General features: G+C 40.8%; 1 protein-coding gene across 3 annotated transcripts in view; it reads right to left on the bottom strand.

Moving 5' to 3' along the window:
• CNTNAP2 (contactin associated protein 2) overlaps positions 1 to 21,403 on the bottom strand; it is a 2,029,937-nt gene that overhangs the window by 435,953 nt on the left and 1,572,581 nt on the right. For all 3 annotated transcript variants that reach the window (XM_067747291.1, XM_067747290.1, XM_067747289.1), the window contains one exon: positions 8,406 to 8,562. In XM_067747291.1, coding sequence (XP_067603392.1) covers positions 8,406 to 8,562 — 157 coding nt within the window. The remainder of the gene's footprint in view (positions 1 to 8,405; positions 8,563 to 21,403) is intronic.

The raw sequence follows: 21,403 nt of genomic DNA, 5'->3' as shown, positions 1-21,403 counted from the left end.
TACAGTGTAATTCTCTAAAACTCTGTTAATAGACATTTCTATTAGGGTTTGTTTTGTTTGGGCTGCTACAAAAAAGTGGAAAATAAAATCTCAGTATTTACATTTGTTCGTATTCATACAAGAATGTAAATGCCAGATAGTGAAAAGCTCAAAGAACTGATACATGAAAGTTTTGACAGCAATTCCCAAATTTCCCTTCAAGGTGGCTTCCTTGACTTCTCTTCCTTCATGAAGAGATCATGAAATGAAACTGGACTGATGCTGTCATTGCACATTGTGGGTCAGACTACTGTCCCAGAGGTGGTATCACCTAGGACTGAAATGTAGATTTGGGAAAATATACCCACCATGATGGCCTGTTCCAGGCCAGTGATAGACTCAGCTTTTTGTTGTAAACTGTTTGAAGCTGCGAATTTTCTCCTGAAAGGGAATTAATGTTTGTACCATCGATCAGCCTGAGAAACAAATGTTCCTCCTCTAGGAACTGAGGTAGGGCTTGGGGTGGGGAGGAAGGACTTCCCTCCTCCTGTGGGTTCTCAAGGAGGCTCCAGCCTAGCTCCTAATGCTCAGGGCTGCCCAGAAAGATCATTAGTGAGAGCAGGGTGGAGTGGAGATCCAGGGGAAGGATCGCCGGGAGCCAGGCAGGGCCTCAGGGATTAGAGTGCTGCCTGTGGTCTCTGGCAGCGGTCACTTCAGGCAGAAGCGGTACATTTCTCTTGGCGTCACATTTCTCTAAGTCCCAGCCCCTCAGTAAGGTCTCGCTGAAAGACACAGTGGGGTTTCCACATCTGTCTCCTGTAATAGCATTAGTGATAGTCACAGACTGAGACAGCCGTCACCAGCAGCAAAAGAATCTCACGAGGCGGCACCAGGGCACTCAGGCAAGATGGTCAGAGCGGAAGGCAGGGAGAAGTTTTTGGTGAACACCAATGGGCTGTACCCCGCGACAATCACGACCTAACTCAGCGTGTATTTACTGGATGTAGTCAAAACAATTACAATAAATGTTAGGGGAGCATTTGCTAGTGAAATACAGATGTGCATTCTCACTTAGGAGTATCCTCTCATTTAAACTTCACATTTATCACACAAGGTAGGTAGTATTACTGTTTCAATTTTTTCCTAAGGAAATAGTCACAGAGCACTTTTGTAACTTGTTCAATGTCGCTGAGCTAGCAAGGAACAGAACTAGGATGCAAAACCAGGTTACATTTAGAAAATGATGTGAACCGAAAAACCAAGTAAGGAATACCACAGAGGTGAGTAAAAGTAGGTAATAAAATTGAAATCCTACACTCATGTTCATAGCAGCATTATTCGTAATTGCTGAGAGGTGGAAGCAACCCAAGTGTCTGCTGACAGATGAATGGATAAAATGGGGTGCCCACACACCATGAAATATTATGCAGCCTTAAAGAGGAAGGAGACTCTGACACGTGCTACAACACAGGAGAACTTTGAGGACATTATGCTACGTGAAATAAGCCAACCACAAAAAGACTGTATGACTCCATTCATATGAGGCGCCAGAGCAGTCAAATTCACAGAGACAGAAAGTAGAATGGTGGTTACCAGGTACTTGGGGGAGGGAGAGGTTGTTTAACGAGTAGAGCGCTTCAGTTTTGCAAGATGAAAAGAGTTCCAGAGATGGACTGTGGTGATGGCTTCACAACAAAATGAATACTTAATACCACTGAACTACATATACTTAAAAACTGGTAAGACAGTAAATTTTTTATGTGTATTTTATAACAATTTTAAAAATTGGAAAAAATGAAATCATACTGTATATAGTACATGTGTTGAAACTTTTACAGAGTAATATTTGAGCTTGAATCTGGAGTTTGCCTGTCCTGGGCTTGAATCTCAGCTCTATGACTTGTTAGCTGTGTGACCTTGGGGAAGTAACTTAACCTCTCTGGGGCTTCATTTCCTCATCTGCAAAATGAGGAGAAACAGCACTTTCATTATTGGGTCAATGTGATGTTTAAATGACATGATACATTTAAGCTCTTGAACAATATTTGGCACATAATTAACACTCAAAATGTTCAGTATTATTATTATTTGAACAATATGATGGGTGAGAATGCACATATAAATATTTCACTTTGAGTAAAACTAAACATGTTTCACAGAAAAATGTTACTGATTTGATGAAATTAAAATAATGAAAAAATATAGGATGATTACTTTTAAAAATATTCCAAATATTTTGCTGTTAGTAGTTGGACAGTAATCTGAGCCAACCAAAAGTTAAGATTCTGGGTTTGAAGCAGCGAAGAGGTTCTGCTGCCTGTAAACACTGTCATGGATTATTTCTGGCCCAGGAAGAAAAGCTCCACAGACACGCCAATTCCTGGTCTATGGAATAGGGCACTACCGGTTAGTATGTGCCTTTCTACTATTGAGGTGGGAACTGATTACTAATTATAACACAAAGACAGTGCTAATGGATTTTCACCTCACTTATTTCCTCCCATGTACGTGCCCATCTGGGCCAGGACACAACTACCCAGAATTTCTACAACTACACGCAAGAAGGTACTGAAGCAATGAACGGCACACCTTCACTGGTAATTCCATTTTGGAATTGCTAATTTCAGATGTGATGATTTAGCTCATTGAGTCGGGCTGTCAGAGACCAGGAATTACCCAGCGGTGGGCACTTAGCTGAGACCAAGGCTCACTTAAGTAGGATTCTGGCACTGTAGGTGGGAATATTTACTACTGCTGTGAATAGTAAATCATAAATGTTAAATTACATTCAATCTCAGAAATAACTGTGCAGAATTTCTCATGGCATAGAAAATCGGGCAATTATTGAGGTGCTTATACTTCTCACAGCCCATTGCCACTTTGCTGTGAGACACAATCACACTTGGAGCTACAATCTAATTTATCTCAGCTCCATTTTTGTGTATTTTACTCTAGTAAATATGAAAAAATGCTTAATCTAAGTTTTAGAGTTCTTTAAAAAAAGAACATATAATACGTTGTCTATTGTTTAAGCTTTAAATTTAAAACTTACATATAACTAGTGAAAACATTAAATTCATAAATCGTTAAAAAGATAAAGACAAGAGTAGTCTTCCTAGATCATGATATTGTAGAAAAACACTGGACTAGAAGTTTGGAAATCTGGGTCTTAGTCTTATCTCCACTTCTCATTTCCAATGTAAGTTTAGAAAGTAATTAAAAATTTCCTGGGCCCCAATTTATGTATCTGAACTTTAAGAAATTTTTAATGATTCCAGCAATCCCACTCCTGGGCAAATACCCAGACAAAACTATAATTTGAAAAGATACATGCACCCCTTTGTTCATAGCAGCACTATTTACAATAGCTAAGACATGGAAATAAACTAAATGTCCATAGATAGATGAATGGATAAAGAAGATGTGGTACATATATACAATGGAATATTACTCAGCCATAAAAAGAATGAAATAATGCCATTTGCAGCAACATGGATGGACCTGGAGATTATCATACTAAGTAAGTCAGAAAGAGAAAGACAAATACCATATGATATCATTCATGTGTGGAATCTAAAGTACGACACAAATCAACATGTCTAAGAAACAAACAGACTCACAGACATAGAGAACAGACTTGTGGTTGCCAAGGGGGAGGTGGGGTGGGGGAGGGATGCACTGGGAGTTCGGGGTTAGCAGAGGCAAACTATTATATACAGGATGGATAAACAACAAGGTCCTACTGTATAGCACAGGAAACTATATTCAATATCCTGTGACAAAACAATGGAAAAGCATATGAAAAAGAATATATATATATATATATATATATATGTATATGTATAACTGAGTCACTTTGCTGTATGGAAGAAATTAACACAACATTGTAAATCAACTATACTTCAATAAAATAAAGAAAATAAAATTTTTAAGATTTTAGCTGCGCTTCCATTCAACATTCAAGTAATAAAAATAATATACCCTACTGCAATTTTAAACACTCATTTATGACAGCGCTTTACCAGACCTTTACATGAATTGGGAAGCACTATCTACATTTTGCTGGTATGAAATCTTAGAGAGGCGAAATGCCCAGCTTAGGTCACATAAAGAGGAAATGGCGTAGGAGGAAACTTTGCACCCATTCGTCTCAGCCCAGTTTAACCAAATGATTCTCTGTGATTGAGGTAAGATGATTGGAAGAAGTAACTTTCTTAGCTGGAGTCTGGAAGCATGAGATTCAGTAGAACCTCTATTTTTACTTTTACATCACAACAAATGTGGTTTCACATATGCAAATTTCACTTGGGTGTATGCACTAGAATTTCCTTTTTCTGGGTCTCTCAGCCGTCCTCTGTGGTAGGACGAAAAGAACTGGAGACCAGTGACCATGGAGCACACCCTTCGGGGTAGCCTGGACAATGAACCTGCTGGAAGTGCTCCCCAGTTCTCTCCGTCAGGGAGGCTGCACTCAAGTCAGCCTCCTGCAGGGGCCCTGGCTTCCTTCCTGCTCCTGCGGGACTACCAGACAATGCAGTAAAGAGCTGGCCCTATGCCCAGCTGGCCTGGTGCCCTCAGAATCTGATTCCTCCACTGACAAAATTGCTCTCATTCTTGCCCTATGAGAAGAGAGAGAAGCCAGGGGTTCTTTGGAACACTGTGCTCAGCACAAGAGCCTGGGCCCAGCATCTCTCTGTGAGGGTTGATAGAGTTGGTGGACCTGGACCTTCTCTCCTCTTGATGGTCTCTGATTTGTAAGTTTCTCTGATAAAGGCTGCTCCGTATCACTGCCACGTGGTATTCTAGAATTCGACTTGAGCCCTGTGGCACAGCAGGTCGAGAACGCAAAGGCACCTCTTTCCACAGTCTGCTTTCACTTCTTAAGGTTCATTTGGAGCCATTAAGAATTGCAATGAGAATTACATAATTAAGAATTGCAAATAGGTATGTATCCGCACTGTACAATTCACAGAATATTTTCCTATTCCACATTCTATTTAACTCTCACAAAAATCTACCAGTCCAGATTTATTTTTATCATAGAGACGACAAATCTAAGTCTCAGACTGGTTAGAAACCTGCCCCCAAAGTGGCAAACCTTGGCCTGGACGTAAAGTCTTCTGTCTCCAAGTCCAGGTCTCTCTCTACTGCTCCTGGGAACTTTGGAACACACCTCCAGAAACGAAACAATCATTCTAAAATATTGAAAGCATCCACAGAACAGGTCTTTGCCAGGTGCTGGTGAATTCAAAGCCCCGTAAGACATCACCAAAAACTTCTTTTCTTGTGCCAACTAGGGAAGATCATTTTAATAGCTATTTATTGTAAACATATTTATTATACTTTTCAGCTTGCTCAAAATATAGTGCCCCTATCATGAGACATTACACAGACTTCACAGAAGCGAAGGGGTGAGGATGTCTCGGCTGCTACTCGGCTGGAAGGGAACAAGACAGCAGCACTGTCCAAGTCCCCAGGGAACTGTGAAAAGCTATAATCCTGTCAAGAGCTTGCTAGACGGGTGCGTCTGGGAGTGAGGCCGAACAGACCTGTCTACACCGTCTTCCCATCTGTGATGTGAATTCACGTGTGTTCTTGGAAATACACTGCTCTGAAGCCTGTATGTTTAGTCAGTAATCCCATTAATGGTGCCCCTCTGGGTTTAGACATGGTGTTATGCTGGAGCCTCAAATGTAATATTTTCAAAGCTGAACTCATCACCTACCCCCTCAGATTGTTATTTCCTAGCCTGATAAGGAATTTAACCATTTCTAGGTGCCCAGTGGGGAGCCTACCCAGACTCCTCTCTTTCTTCTCACATAGTCATAACTATCAAGTGCTGTAGGTACCACTTCCCAAATATCTTACATATATTCCCTTTTCCACGGTCTTGCCCTTGATGCCTTTCTTTTTATATATATATACATATATATGTATGTGTATATGTGTGTGTGTGTGTGTGTGTGTGTGTGTGTGTATATATATATATATATATTTATGGCTGTGCCGGGTGGCACATGGGATCTTTGTTGCAGCATGTGGGATCTTTTAGTTGTGGCATGAAGACTTCTTAGTTGCAGCATGCAGACTTCTTAGTTGTGCCATGTGAACTCTTAGTTGTGGCATGCATGCGGGATCTAGTTCCCTGACCAGAGATTGAACCCAGGCCCCTGCACTGGGAGCGTGAAGTCTTACTCACTGGACCACCAGCGATGCCTTTCAAGGATTATGTTGACATCCTTTGCTGACTGTTTTCCTCCCCTCCCGCCGCCATCCCTATCAAGGTTTCCTCCACGGGGCTCGCTGCCAATAAATGCAAACTCCTACCACTCCCTGCAAAGAATGGCAGCTCTAATGTTATCCTGCCCAGGTGCTCAGCCTTACTGTGCTTTCTCCCTTCTTCTCCACATCACATTCCAGATCTACTGTGCTGACAGTTCCCCAAACCGACTGTCCTTACTCATGCTCCTCCTCCAAGTCAATCATGCAAGGAAGAGTGTGCCTGACAAACTCTTACTTCTCTCTCAAGCATCCCTGTCTTGTAAGGATTTTCCTAACTCCCCCCAGCTCTCCCTCAGTTGGACTTTAAATCTTCTTGCACTGGCTTTGTTGTGCCTGCAGTGTCTTCTCCAGAGCACTGATTGTTTTATGGCGTCTATGTGTGTGTGTTTTCTTCCTAACTAGTTTTTGAGTAACTTGAGGACAAAGAGCATGTTCTATTTGTCACTGTATCCCTAGCACTTGGAATGATGCCTGACAAAAATGAATTCCACTTGGATGCACACACAAGATTTCCCTTTTCCTTCTGAACATGTCAACTCTCTTCTGTGGTAGTACAAAAAGAATTGAACAGTCTGGGTTCCCTGGACAATGAACCATCTGGGACAGTGCTCTCATTTCTGGTCAGAGAGGCTGCACTCAAAGTCTGCTTCCCGAAGGGGGTGTGAGTCAAAGCTGAACAGAGAAATGAATCTGAGAGAGCCCACGGAACTTGCTTAAGGACCCACAACTAGTAAGAAGTGACAGGAACATAAGTCAGGGCAGGGGTTCTTGTTATAGCCATTCTCTGTTTTATTCGCAGTACCTACAAGACTCCCTGGCACATTAGAGCTCCATCGATATTTGCTGAGTAAATGACTGACAGAATGAAGGACCGACTGACTGACTGAGTGAAAAGTTATCTTCAAAGCCCAGGTCCTTCTGATTTCATTCTCCTGACTTTTAGTTTGTATACTGGGTATGAATGTGTGTGTGTGCATGCGTGTAGATACACCTTTCAAACAAAATTAAAAAGTGAGATCATGATTTCCTCTTTACGATAAAACATAATTAAAGAATGATGATAACTATTTATACACACACACACACACATTCTATGCCACTGAAACGTTCAGCCTTGGTAATTCATTTCATTTACTAAAAGAAAAATGGCTTTTGGAAATTAAGCATCCAACCTGACAATCATATAACTTTACACTCAGAATTAGTTTTCAGTAAACTGGTGGGATGACCTTGTCTTGTAAATTATCCCAAACGGTGTAAAACAGAGGCGACAAGAGTAAATTGTGGTTGGTCACATGAGGAAATGCAGGACTTTGCTCTCTGCTGCCGCCCAGAGGCGGGAATGTAGCACAGCCGGCCTCTCCACGTGTCAGAAAACCAGAAGCAGGTGCAGGATGTGTGCGTCTGGGAAGAACCGCACTCAAGTTTATATTCTTCCTCTCCAACTTCTGGGGCCTTTTTCTTATGCAATGACAGCTGATTTATCTTTATCTATTACTGACACAGAACCAGCCATTCACCGTGAAGCAGGACAAAAGCCAGCAGAGGGATGAAAGAAACCCAAAATAGATCTTCTGTGAACTGATTTGTATCAGAGTTATAAACAGTTCAAGGCATAACAGAAAAGTAGACCGGTAAGCACTGTTGCTGAAACCGAGAGCAAAGCACAATTTTTTCCCTTTCTTTTTCCCCCTCATTTTTTTTTTTTTTTCCTCATCCAGCTACTCAAAGCAAACATTGCAGGAGGTGGAAGCACTCACCATAGGAGGCTGTTTGCAGAGAATGCTCTCACACGCCTGCACACGGGCTCCCTGCCCGCGGCCACCCCCTCTATTGTCACAAAGCACATTTTATAATGCAAATCACTGTCTACTACATGGCTCATTATTTCCCTCTCTGAATAAAATATGAACACATCAATTATGTGTTCTTCTATTCTAAATGCCTACCCTTGTAGCACTGACCTCTTTCCACTCTTATATTTTTCAGAACGTCCCTGACATTTGCCAACTGGGTTAGCTCTAAACCTTTCTAACCTATTATCTTATTACTTCAGCACTTTTCACACTTTCTCTTCCATCTAATTAGCGTGACCTACAGGCATGCTAGGAGGGCGAGCTCGCACGCTAGCCCCCCGCACTCACCACTGCTTGTAATCCGCGTCACAGTTGCAGTAGTATTTGGGGTCCGTGCAGTTGCGCTCGATGCCGCAGGCGCATTTCTGAATTCCGGGCCCGGAGCCGCCCCAGTAGTAGTGCTTCTCGTTGGCTTTGCCCACCCACCAGGTGTAAGGGCTTCCATCTACAAGAAAGGGGAAAGGCACACTGAAGTAGGACCAGGACCCAGTCGCTATCGTGTCACACTTACATCCCCCCAACCCAGGAGCAGCATCTCTCTCTGATAGACTGAACATCATTCAACCCTCTTAGAAGTCAATGAAATTTAATAACAGGAATATTTAATAAAAAAGTATCAGAGGGATTGGTAAGCTCGAGTTTTCCCACCGGGGTATGCACCTCTTCCTTTGAAAGACACGTTTACGTGCAAGCTGCAGGAATTTAGGAGCCTGTTCTGTAAACTGGCTGCCCAGATGGGGCACATCCACAATGAAGGTGCGTAGGCCATGCACCGATTCTTTAATATACAACTCAGTTCATGGCTAGTTGTGTTTTTTCTGTGAAATGACAGTCGTGGAGATGACAGAATATTAGAGCTAAACATGGACTATGCCTTGGTATGATCTCTCCTTATTTTACAGGTAAGCAACTGAGGTCCAGAAAGGTTACACAATTCTTTCAATTACACAGCAGATTGGCTCCCAAACCAGAAGTTTGACACGGTATCTCACAAGACATTGCACAATGCTCTTTATACAATATTACTTTGCTTTATTATTTGGCCTAATATTCACCCATTCATTCATTCACTCATCTAATCATCAAACATCCACTGTGTTTCCATTATGTGTCAAACATTACAAGAAACTCAGCAGAATAATGGAGAGAAAAGATACAGATTGAGAGTTCAGTTCAATTATTATTATGAACACACAGGAGAGTGGGCGAGGGAAAGGAGGTCCGGAAGGAGGGTTTCCTAGAAGAGGTAACATATTTGAGCTATGTCTTGAAGGTTAAGTTACCCAGGTGAATAAGGAGGTAAGAGAGATAAGGACTCCTACGTAAAGGAAGCAGATGGTAAAGTTCTATATGGAACACTCAAGTAGGAGTGTACCCATCGATGGTACAATAGGGCTGAAGAGATAAGTTTGAGAGGGTAGCAGGAGTAGGTCACAATAGACAGTGGGTAAGGGCCATAGCACAACAAACTTTGTCCAAATAAGAAGTTATTTTGCCTTGGTTTATTCTTACTTTTCTGCGTTTACTTCTTCCTATTTAAGAAGGTTGAACTTCATTCTGAAACTAATGGGAAACCATTCAAGTATTTTAAGCAGGAGATTTTCAAGATCAAATTTGTGTTTTAAAGGAACTACAGTGAGATGAAAGACAGATTTCAGGGGGATGGAGTCATGGAGGCCAGATGTGATGCTCCTATGTTAATACAAAAGAGAAATAATAAGAGAGTAGTGGAAATGGAGAGGAAGAGGAAGTGGAAAGAGAGTTAGGAGGTATAACCAGCTTGGGAATGTTGGGATTTAGGTGGGAAGATGGTGTGGAGATTAATCCTGGGTTTCTGGCTCAGGTGACTAAGAGGATGGTGATGTGCTTCACCAAGGTAGATCACAGGGAGGAAGATGAGAAATTTAGGGAATGTCAAAGAAAGGATGGTGAACCTGGTACCCGAGCTGGGCAAATGGCTATCGAAGTCTGGATCTCAGGAGCATTCTCTGGGCTGGAAGTCCCATTTTAGGAACCATCAGGTAAATGACTGGTAGCAGGAGAGACGTCACTGGAATCTTTTGGATTCCAACTGCATTTAGAGAACAGAAAGAGAGGGAGCTGGCCATTGTGGAGGTCAAGAAAGAAAATGGACAGAGAGGGTGGAGGAGAAACAAGCAAAGGATTTCCAGAAAAGCAGTGTGGTCGGCATTGTCAGATTTCATAGCAAAGTCCATGAAGATGAAGGTCTGGACTTTTAATTTGACAGCTAGACGGTCTTTGTTGAGAGGAGTTTCAGGCCCCAAGAACAGCTTCCCATGCAGGAAGCTGGGGAATGAATGGAATCTCATGGAGGCTGTGCGGGCCAGTAAACCTGCACTTCACAATTAAAGTCTCCAGGCACGTGACTAAAATTCCATTCGAATAACTCACCAGCCCTTTCAGGATGTTAGGTGTACACTTGTCCCAGTATCTGTGCATGTGCTTGTGCTTAGCAATAAAAGGAGGAAAGAGTCTTGCACTCAGTGAGCTACTGTGTGAACAGTCACAACATCTAAGCAAATAACACAATAAAGTAAGTGAGGGCCGTACTGGAATTGTGTAAACACTGCCGCTGTGCCTTCTCACATATGCCAATAGCTTTTGTTTTTGTTTTATGTAGAGATAGGCAATTTAAAGGTAGGCAACTGTACTGTGAGTTCAGGCTTGACATAATAAATGAGCAAATGCTCTGAACTTAGAAAGGAGTTATTCAGGTTTTGTAATTCATACAAATTTCCAGATTTTCCAGTTGTGTTGACTTAATTTGGAAAAGTCACTATTTTTCCCTTCACAAGATGATTTATGGCACCTGAATGTTAAGAAATACATTAGAGACGACCTGGCAAGCGGTACAGAGGGAGACGTCAGCACCCTGCTCTGAAGGGAGGAAGATGCCAGCTCTCTGAGATAAGGGTCCATTCTGAAACCTTGTCTCCCGCGTCTCTGGGGCCTGTCCCAGCAGATAGGGGGCTGTTTGCTTTCTACATTCAAGCTAATTTGCTTCTCGCTTCTCTTTCCATCAGGGTAAAGAGTAACACATCCAACTTCTGATGTTTTTTCCAATGTTGGAACCATGACCAATAATAAATTCTTGTTTCCTTTTGATTCAGTCAAGAGTTAAAAAAAAAAAATAAGGCTTAAAATATTCCATTTACGGAAACTATAAAATCCGAGCCAGGTCATTTGGTTAGTAAGCTGCACTAGGTCTCTGTGGATTCCATCTCTGGCCGTGTTACAGGAAGAGGACAAAGGTGGATGGCGCCGTGCTTACCTTGCAAAGGCCCCTGGGGCCTTCCGGAAAATGACCGAGACTGGTTATCACATCTATTCACCACACTGCATCTTTTCAAGCTGACCTAATGCTAAATTCTTTCTCTCAAAAGAAATTTCAGTTACTATCACTGTTTTTGGAAATTAGGGGATACTAACACACCCGGTGGAGGGTAAGAAACAACCAGACACCCGCAGAACAGGAGTCAATGGGCTGCCTGGCAGGAAATGCCCTTGTTCTGCCCGTACGTCAAAAAGCCCATGAAAGAGTATGTATCTCAGAACCTCAGCTCAATTTCCGATTCTTTCTTCCAGCGGCCAGTAGAAACAACCTAACACTGTTATATTTTTGTCATAGAGAGTGATGATAAACTGCATGAACAGAGAAGCTGTATGGCTCAGTATTCTTGATAAAAATCAGGACGACGTCACTCAAGGGAGCAAGGTCATCATCAGCAGCTCCCTCAGCAGGAGACTGAGAAATGTGCTGCAGGGGATGTGGAGGAAGAGCCAGCTGATTCCCAACCACGCCTACAGGAGTACCAGGAAGCCCAGGAGAGGAAGACTCATTGTCAAGTTGTTTGGGCCGTGGGTGTTCCAGTAGAAGCCCTAAGCTCTGTATGGGGCCCAGGCTCTGAACTAACCTCACATGGCAGACCTCAGTTCCTATAGGGAAGGACTCCTGTTAGACATCAGGATGGGATCTAAGAAGGTGATCTGCAGTGATGTTTCTTGTATTCAGTGCAAGAAGGAGACACACTACTGACCAGGTGAGGGTAGCTCAATTTCCCAATTCTTCCCCCATCCCCACCTTTTTCTCAAGTCACTCCTAGTCTTATATAACTAACGTTCCCAGTTAGGGTGAGGCAAAATCAATGTTATTTTCTTCTCCTTCCTAGGAAAATAAGTTAAGTGCAGTACAAAACGTTTTACTTAGTTGTTTCCTCATCTGCCAGGAACAGAAGAATGCCAATAAGAACAACACATTCCAGGGAAAAAGCAAGTTGTACCCTTTGCTATTAGTGTTGGCTAATTTAGTTAAATCAAATCATCATAATTTACTAATTTGGCATATATTTTATATTCAGTGAGAAGAGAATGGTTCAATCTGTATTGAGCAAAGAATTGCTTTTTTTCAGTGCTGTGCTAGCGAAGTGTTACTTTTTGCTTTACAAATCATTACTTACCTATTAATTGGCTTTGGGGAAAAGAAGTTAAAGGAGATAAAAATGGGAAGACTTTTTAAAAGACAAGATAAGGAGTGGTGAGAAAAGAAACAATTTAATTATCCAGTGCTAAGAGTTCAAGAATTTCTCTGATCTCAGAATATGAAGATTTTTGTTAACTATATTGAGCAGGTGTAATCACTGCAACGAGATTATGAAATGATAAACCATATTCTAGGTTAACTAGAAGCTGAATTATCAAAGTAAGTCATATTGTATTAAAACAGCCAAATATGCATTGAATTGAATGTAATCATGGCAGTTTGTACTCACTTAAGACCAAATTTTATTATGCTGAGGATTTATTATGGTTTGGATGACTAAACTGAAATAGGGAGAAAGAAAAGAGGCAACTTGTTCCTCCAAATTTAAAGAAACCAACAGATCTCTTCTTTTCTCCAATAACAAGTTGTTTCAGAAACACAAGGTCAAATGCATGGGGACTTCTTGATGAAAATGTGGCACATACCTGTGACTTTCAAAATACGTTCTTTGGAACTTCTGGGCTACACAAAGTAACCTAATAGTCTGCTTACATAAATATTATCCTGGCACATCTACGGTAAGACCCAGTATGGTCACTGGGACATTTAATTAGTTTCATTTCATCCACTTTTGCAGAATAGTAAAAAGCATAATACCTAACATTAAATACTGCAAAGGCTTATCGTCTCCAAAATGTAAAGTTAAAAGTATATTTTTAGCTTGATGAAACCTAGTCTTATTATATCTACCACTATCTCCTTATCTACAAATTGTGTAAAAGAATCACAGGTGGCTTTTTAGCAGAGGAACTAACTAGAGCAGGTACAATTGCAGCAGGAACTTGCCTTTCAGTGCTCTGCTTAGCGCTCCCTGCTGACAGCTCCCATACAGCACTCTCCAGAATGCCATCTGGCCCATTCTGGCTGTTTGAAGGCCCCTACAGCGCAGGGTCCTCTTTCTAAAGAAAGACTCATACTCTGAAAAATCTCCCAGTACCCTTCCATCTTTACCGTGGCACCACCCAATCTTTTTTCCTCCAATTCATCACTAAATTTCAGCTGACCACCCTGATCTGATTACAATTATCCATGGTGACAATATACTTATTATAAGTAAAGGTATGTTTACTTCTAGACTGTAGATGCAAAACGTTTTTGTACTGGTGAGAACCTTCCTCCCAATGCAAATGACATAGAGAAGAAGGAAGGTAAAAGAACCTTTATAATAGGTTCTAGGTTGGGCTGGAGCAGAGAGGAAATTTGGAGGTGCTGTAGCTACCACAGAGCTCTCCAGATAATCTGATAGTTATAATTGGAAAGATCAAGCAGGCCAGAATCCCCTTTTCCTTCAGTAAGAGATGGGCTCAGTCCAAGGGCTGCAGAGCCCTAAAGATAATGCTGACAGCTGCCCTTGCCCCCAGCACTGGAAGAATTAATCCAAAAAAGTCCTGTGGAGTTCATACTGCAGACAGTGATGGAAAATTGGGAAAACTTGTAATTTTGAAGTTATAATATAAACATTCAATTTGGTATTAAAGGTGAACATTTTATCTCTCTATGATTGAACATCATTAAACTCATTTGATTAGGGCTGAATAGAAATGAGTGAAGCTGATTAGCTTCATGTTGCATCTTTCAGAGTTACATCAGATTTTACTATATTTTATTAATTTGAATAGGGACCAAATTTAGAAATGGAGAATTGAAGTTCAGATCAAAATGGACCAGAACTGAAATGTTAATTCATTAAAAATTAATTTCATTGCATAATATTTAAATTTATTTTATTGAATTGAACTTAATAGATTTCAATCAAGGACTGATTCCACTGAGCAGAATTTGACTGAGTTGAATCAAATCACTTTGAATCCTATTCAAATGAATTAGATTTTATTAATTCGAATGGAATTGAAGTGACAGAGTAGATGGGAGTTCATAATTCTGAGCAGAATTAAGAGAACAGAATAAGCCAACCCACTCTAAGTTAACTTGGCTTCAGTTTCTATAGAGGTCATGGGCATTCACGGTCTCCTCAGTAACTGGTTAATTCCTTTGTACCATGGCCCCACGAACAAATGTGATTAATAGTACCAAAGTGATCGAATGGAACCACATGCTGTTTGTAGGATATAGTGAAGCACTTTTTGAGTCTTTTTCACTGGAAAAGCCCTGGGCAATTATATTAAATATTTCTTTTCCTCTTTATAGAACAAATGAAGAAGGAATTAACTGAATCCCAGGGACAATGATTTGTGTGAGTACTGGTTGCTCCCCTTATTTTTATTCTCCATTAAATACTGTAGTTATTTGAAAAAACATGCCTTCCCTCAGCCTATTATTTATACTGAATGTCTCAATATCCTGTGCCCTGATTTTATTAATTTTTATTTTATCTTTTAAATATAAAACAAGCACCTTAGCTTGTTTTGTATTTAAAAGATGGCTATAACTTTTCAAATTAGTAGCAAAATATTGTTTTGCAACTGAAATGACATGCTACATAAGCACCTTCTTAGGGCTGGAGAGACAATTTTGGGGGCAGAAGTGAAAACTTGATTCCTGCCCTTCTAAGGTTCTGAGTTAGTGGAGACCAAGTTATGTTTAGTAGTTTACAATTATGAAGGCTTTATGCCTGGATATCTGATAGGGTACACACACGGTAAGATGAAAAAATACACACTGAATGTCACAGGAGCAGTTCAGGCAATGGGTCCTATGGGATTTTGGAGAAGGGAGTGATTACCAAGGACCAAGGTGGACTGGAGAGCCTCCATGAAGAGACAGATCTGACTGCAGTTTTGATGGATGGGTAGGATCTAGACAACCGGAATGAGGATATGAGCATTTCAGAATCTCCTGGATGGCTGGGCCAAGGTGTGAAGAAAACATCCCACTCATTTCAGGAACTATGGGGTAATCACTTAGGCTGGTGGGGACAGTGTTGAGAAGTAGAATTTGTGGTGGGAGAAATGGTTATGGGTATTTTCATGATATTTGCACTTTAGTTTTGTAGTAATGGAAAGTCAACCTTAAATTTTTTAAATGTTAAAGCAGTTTACACATACAAATATTATGTTTATATAAAGTACAGGGAATAATGGTAAAATATATATATAGCCTTGTACTTAGTTTATCCATTATCATTGGTATATGGTATATTGTTCTTTGACTTCTAATTTTAATATTAATAAACATGGGACTGTGTCTAGTTTTTTGCTATTTCAACATGCTCTGTGAAAATATGTAAGAGTCTTTTGAGCATATCCCTCTAGTGGAATTTTTAGGTCATATGGTTTGTGCATCTTCAAATTTCCCCAAATCACTTGTATGAATGTAGAATCCCACCGGCAGTATATAAAACTCTCAGTTGATCAAATCCTTGACAACCTCTGGTCTTAAGCTGTTAATTTTGACAACTGGTGAATGACAAATAGTATCTCTTTTTGGTTTTAGTTATACTTCCCTGATTGTTTGCCTTTCCATGTTAAGTTTTTATTTATATTTCCTTATTTAAAAAAATATCTGTTCATTTTTGGCTTATTCTTATTGGATTTTTTTGAGTTTTATTGATTAGTAGAAAATGCTTAGGAAAATGATACTTTAATAATTATAATAATGCAAATTTCACTTTTTTTAGTCCTTTTTCTTTTTTCTTCTTCCAGAACTCTAATTAGATATGTATTAGGTGTTATTGATCTAATTTCTTGCTTTTAATCTCTCCTTCATATTTAACAACTCTTTGTCTTACTAACCAGATTTCTGGGAATCTTTTTCAGAATCTGTTTTCCATTTAACTAGTCTCACTTCAGCTGTGTAGAAACTGCTATTTAAGTCTATTAAGCTTTTAATTTTATCCATTACATTTTGATTTCTATAATGTTTATTTGGCTCTTTTTCAAATGCTACTAATGACTTTTGATAGTGTCTTCCATCACCATCTCTTCAATTTCTCCTTAAAAATAAATCTGATCCAATAATTCCAATATTTAAGTCTTTGCAGGACTGAAAATGCTGTTAGTTATTTCTGTTGACTCACAATTGTGGTATCTCGGTTCACTACACATTGCTTGAATATTTTCTCCTTTGAGATCATATTCCTTGGAAATGCATCTCTGGGAATTCCTTGAGGTCCAGTTGAACCTCTCAGATAGTTTATATTTGCTTTTATCAGATACCTGGGGGGTATTGCCAAGCTGAGACCTCTTTAGAATATATTTTCAGCTTGAATTTTTTTTTCCAACCGTGCAAACAGTGTGAAATTGACCTGTAAACAGGCATCGGAACTGGCTTTTTGTTGCACAGCTTCGAGGGATAATTTCTTTCTTTTTCTCTTTACCTCCATCCAAGGTCCAGACTGTCAAAAGTCCTGTGCTGTCTTCCTTTGCAGAGTGGGTTTTTAGGGTTTTTTTCACTGAGAATCTAGACTCTTGGATTCTGTTTTCCATAAAGGGATATTTGATTCAACTCATCACTTGGTATGACCCTTCTTCCCCACACAGTCATGGAAACTGAAAATGAAGGCTGCAGGGAACTGGCAGAAGCCTTCAGGCCAGTTATGGCTTTAGCGGCCATTATGCTGTTGGTCCATGGTTTTGCTACTAAGGATCTTCCTCACTTTCATTCAAGCTCAATTACACATTTCAAAGGATTTAAAAAATATTTTTTGCATGCAATTTTAAGTGTTTATAGGGGAGGGCTTTCATGGTACCTATCTGGTGTAATCCTGTAGTAGAAGTCTGTTCCTGTGGGTTTTAAAGCAAGTGAGAAGCATGTCGATGTGATGCTCTGGGATGTGCCATGAGGGAAAGGAGACTAGAAACAGAGGAACCGTTCTAGGAATGATGTGATAAAGACTTGGAGGATCATGAACACGCCCCATTACAGAGGCAGGGGTCAAATATACCATAAAAGGGAATCAGTGGGATTTGAGAACCAGATGGAACAGCTGGTGGTGACTCCTTGGTTTTAAGGTTAAGCAAATTTGAACATTTTGAAAGAATTTTCCATTTCAGAGGAGGGTGCTGGTTTGCAGAAAAGAAGTTCGGTTTGATTTTACATAGGATGAATTTGAGGTGTTAATGGGTCTCAGCTGGGGCTGGTTCTACCTCCTCAGGTGTGATTTAGAAACAGCTGTAAGGTGCTACCGGCATTTAGTGCCCTGGGTCCAGGGATGCTAAGTGTCTGGCAACGTGTGAGATAGTCTTGTACAACAAGAGCTCGCCCACTGCAAATGCCAACAGTACCCTGGTGGAGAAGCCCTCTTATATAGCAACGGTCAGATGCGGATACACAGGAGACAAGATTTCTGACTTCAAGAGAGAGATCAGAGCCAAAGCTGTCAATCTGTGAGTCATCCATAGTAATGACAGAAACTGAGAGGGGACATAGTACTTGGAATGGGATCAGGGGCCAGGTGAGTGCTTGCCTCGAGGTATGCCCACAACAGAGGAGAAGAAGAAAGACTTTAAAAAAAAGAGGCAGCTACAGAGAGGAAAGATAATCAAGGCAATGTAGTCTCAAGAAAGGTTACTTCTCTGAAGTCTGCTCTCATTCTCATTCCCGAAGGCAACTTATATTGCTCCCATCTTTGTGTTAAGCCACCGTCTATACAGACATATGCATTCATCATACTGTGTTGCAACTGTTTCATGTGGTCACTTGATCAACAAAGCTTGATCAACATCAGTGGATTTGAGGCTTAGGGGGTCACTGATGAAACTGAAGGGCAGTTTCACGTTTCAAGTAATCAAACTTCAAGAGGTCAAGGTAATGAGGATGTAAGGAAGCAAATATGAATAATCAAAAGAGGGAAGCCCCATGAGTATAAGGAGAGAGAGACCAGCCAGGGGGTGATCAGGGAGCAAGTGCAGATTCTACAAGACAGGGGGTTGCAAAGAGAAAAAGATGAAAGCTGTGATAATTGGGCCAATGTCGATCAATAACTATTGGGCTGGACAAAAAGTTCGTTCGGGCTTTGCCATTAAAAACCCGACTGAACTTTTTGGCCAACCAAATACAATTGCTATAATGATTCTTACTGCATCTTCCCAGCATGCAGGAGCCTGAATCAGCCCCACATAAACACTGCCTTGGAGAAGATCTCAGGCCAGCTTCCTTATCTTCAACCCACTCTGATGAAGATGCTACTGGGGGCGTCATGAAAAGTACAAGAGGGAAGGATAAGCCTCAATGCCAAGGCATTTTGAACTAATCCCATCTTCTCTACTACAACTTAAAAAAGAAAATAAAAACTGATGACATTAAAATAATTAGCCTTGACCTTTAACCCTGTCATACTACTCTCAAGATGGTAATTTGTTACTATCTGAAAAATGTGATCTTTGAAGATGGTGGAGTAGAAGGACATGCTCTCACTCCCTCTTGCGAAAACAACAGAATCACAACTAACTGCTGAACAATCATCGACAGGAAGACACTGGAACTCGCCAGAAAAGATACCCCATCCAAAGACAAGGGAGAAGCCACAATGAGATGGTAGGAAGGGCACAATCACAATAAAATCAAATCCCGTAACTGCTGAGTTGGGTGACTCAAAAACTGAAGAACAATTATACCACAGAAGTCCACCCATTGGAGTGAAGGTTCTGAGCCCCACGTCAGGCTTCCAAACCTGGGGGTCCGGCAGCGGGAGGAGGAATTCCTAGAAAATCAGACTTTGAAGGCTAGCGGGATTTGATTGCAGGACTTCGACAGGACTGGGGGAAACAGAGACTCCACTCTTGGAGGGAACACACAAAGTAGTGTGCGCATCGGGACCCAGGGGAAGGAGCAGTGACCCCAGGGGAGACTGAACCAGACCTACCTGTTAGTGTTGGGGGGTCTCCTGCAGAGGCGGGGGGTGGCTCTGTCTCACCATGAGGACAAGGACACTGGCAGCAGAAGTTCTGGGAAGTATTCCTTGGCGTGAGCCCTCCCAGAGTCCGCCATTAGCCCCACCAAAGAGTCCACATAGGCTCCACTGTTGGGTTGCCTCAGGCCAAACAACCAACAGGGAGGGGACCCAGCCCCACCTATCAGCAGTCAAGCGGATTAAATTTTACTGAGCTCTGCCCACCAGAGCAACAGTCAGCTCTACCCACCACCAGTCCCTCCCATCAGGAAACTTGCATAAGCCTCTTAGATAGTCTCATCCACCAGAGGGCAGACAGCAGAAGCAAGAAGAACTACAATCCTGCAGCCTGTGGAACAAAAACCACATTCACAGAAATACAGACAAGATGAAAAGGCAGAGGGCTATGTTCCTTCATCACAAGATGAAGGAAGAAGATAACACCGCAGAAAAACAATGAAATGAAGTGGAGGTAGGCAACCATCCAGAAAAAGACTTCAGAATAATGATAGTGAAGATGATCCAGGACCTCGGAAAAAGAATGGAGGCAAAGGTTGAGAAGATGCAAGAAATGTTTAACAATGACCTAGAAGAATTAAAGAACAAACAAACAGAGATGAACAATATAATAACTGAAATGAAAACTACACTAGAAGGAATCAATAGCAGAATAAATGAGGCAGAACAACCGATAAGTGACCTGGAAGACAGAATGGTGGAATTCATTACTATGGAACACAATAAAGAAAAAAGAATGAAAAGAAATGAAGACAGCCTAAGAGACCTCTGGGACAACATTAAATGCAAAAACATTCGCATTATAGGGGTCCCAGAAGGAGAAGAGAGAGAGAAAAGAACCAAGAAAATATTTGAAGAGATTATAGTCAAAAACTTCCCTAACATGGGAAAGGAAATAACTACCCAAGTCCAGGAAGTGCAAAGAGTCCCATACAGGATAAACCCAAGGAGAAACATGCCAAGACACACAGTAATCAAACTGACAAAAATTAAAGACAAAGAAAAATTACTGAATGCAACAAGGGAAGAACAATAAATAACATACAAGGGAACACCCATAAGGTTAACAGCGGATATCTCAGCAGAAACTCTACAAGCCAGAAGGGAGTGGCATGATAAAGTGATGAAAGTGAAGAACCTACAACCAAGATTACTCTACCAGGCAAGGATCTCATTGAGATTTGATGGAGAAATCAAAAGCTTGACAGACAAGCAAAAGCTAAGAGAATGCAGCACCACCAAACCAGCTCTACAACAAATGCTAAAGGAACTTCTCTAAGTGGGAAACAAAAAAGAAATGACGTACAAAAAGCCGAAACAATTAAGAAAATGGTAATAGGAACATACATCTCGATAATTACCTTAAACATGAATGGATTAAATGCGCCAACCAAAAGACACAGGCTTGCTGAATGGATACAAAAACAAGACCCATATATATGCTGTCTACAATAGACCCATTTCAGACCTAGGGACACATACAGACTGAACGTGAGGGGATGGAAAAAGATACTCCATGCAAATGGAAATCAAAAGAAAGCTGGAGTAGCAATAATCATATCAGATAAAACAGACTTTAAAATAAAGAATGTTACAGGAGACAAGGAAGGACACTACATAATGATCAAGGGATCAATCCAAGAAAAAGATATAACAATTTTAAATGTATATGCACCCAACATAGGAGCACTGCAATACATAAGGCAACTGCTAAGGGCTATAAAAGAGGAAATCAACAGTAACACAATAAATACTCATTTACACCAATCGACAAATCATCCAAACAGAAAATTAATAAGGAAACACAAGCTTTAAGTTACACAATTGACCAGATAGATTTAATTGATATTTACAGGACATTCCATCCAAAAACCTCAGATTACACTTTCTTCTCAAGTGCGCATGGAACATTCTCCA

The sequence above is a fragment of the Pseudorca crassidens genome, chromosome 8 (assembly GCF_039906515.1).
Source record: "Pseudorca crassidens isolate mPseCra1 chromosome 8, mPseCra1.hap1, whole genome shotgun sequence".
In the NCBI taxonomy this organism is placed as follows: Eukaryota; Metazoa; Chordata; class Mammalia; order Artiodactyla; family Delphinidae; genus Pseudorca; species Pseudorca crassidens.
This window is presented reverse-complemented; position numbering and strand designations above follow the sequence as displayed.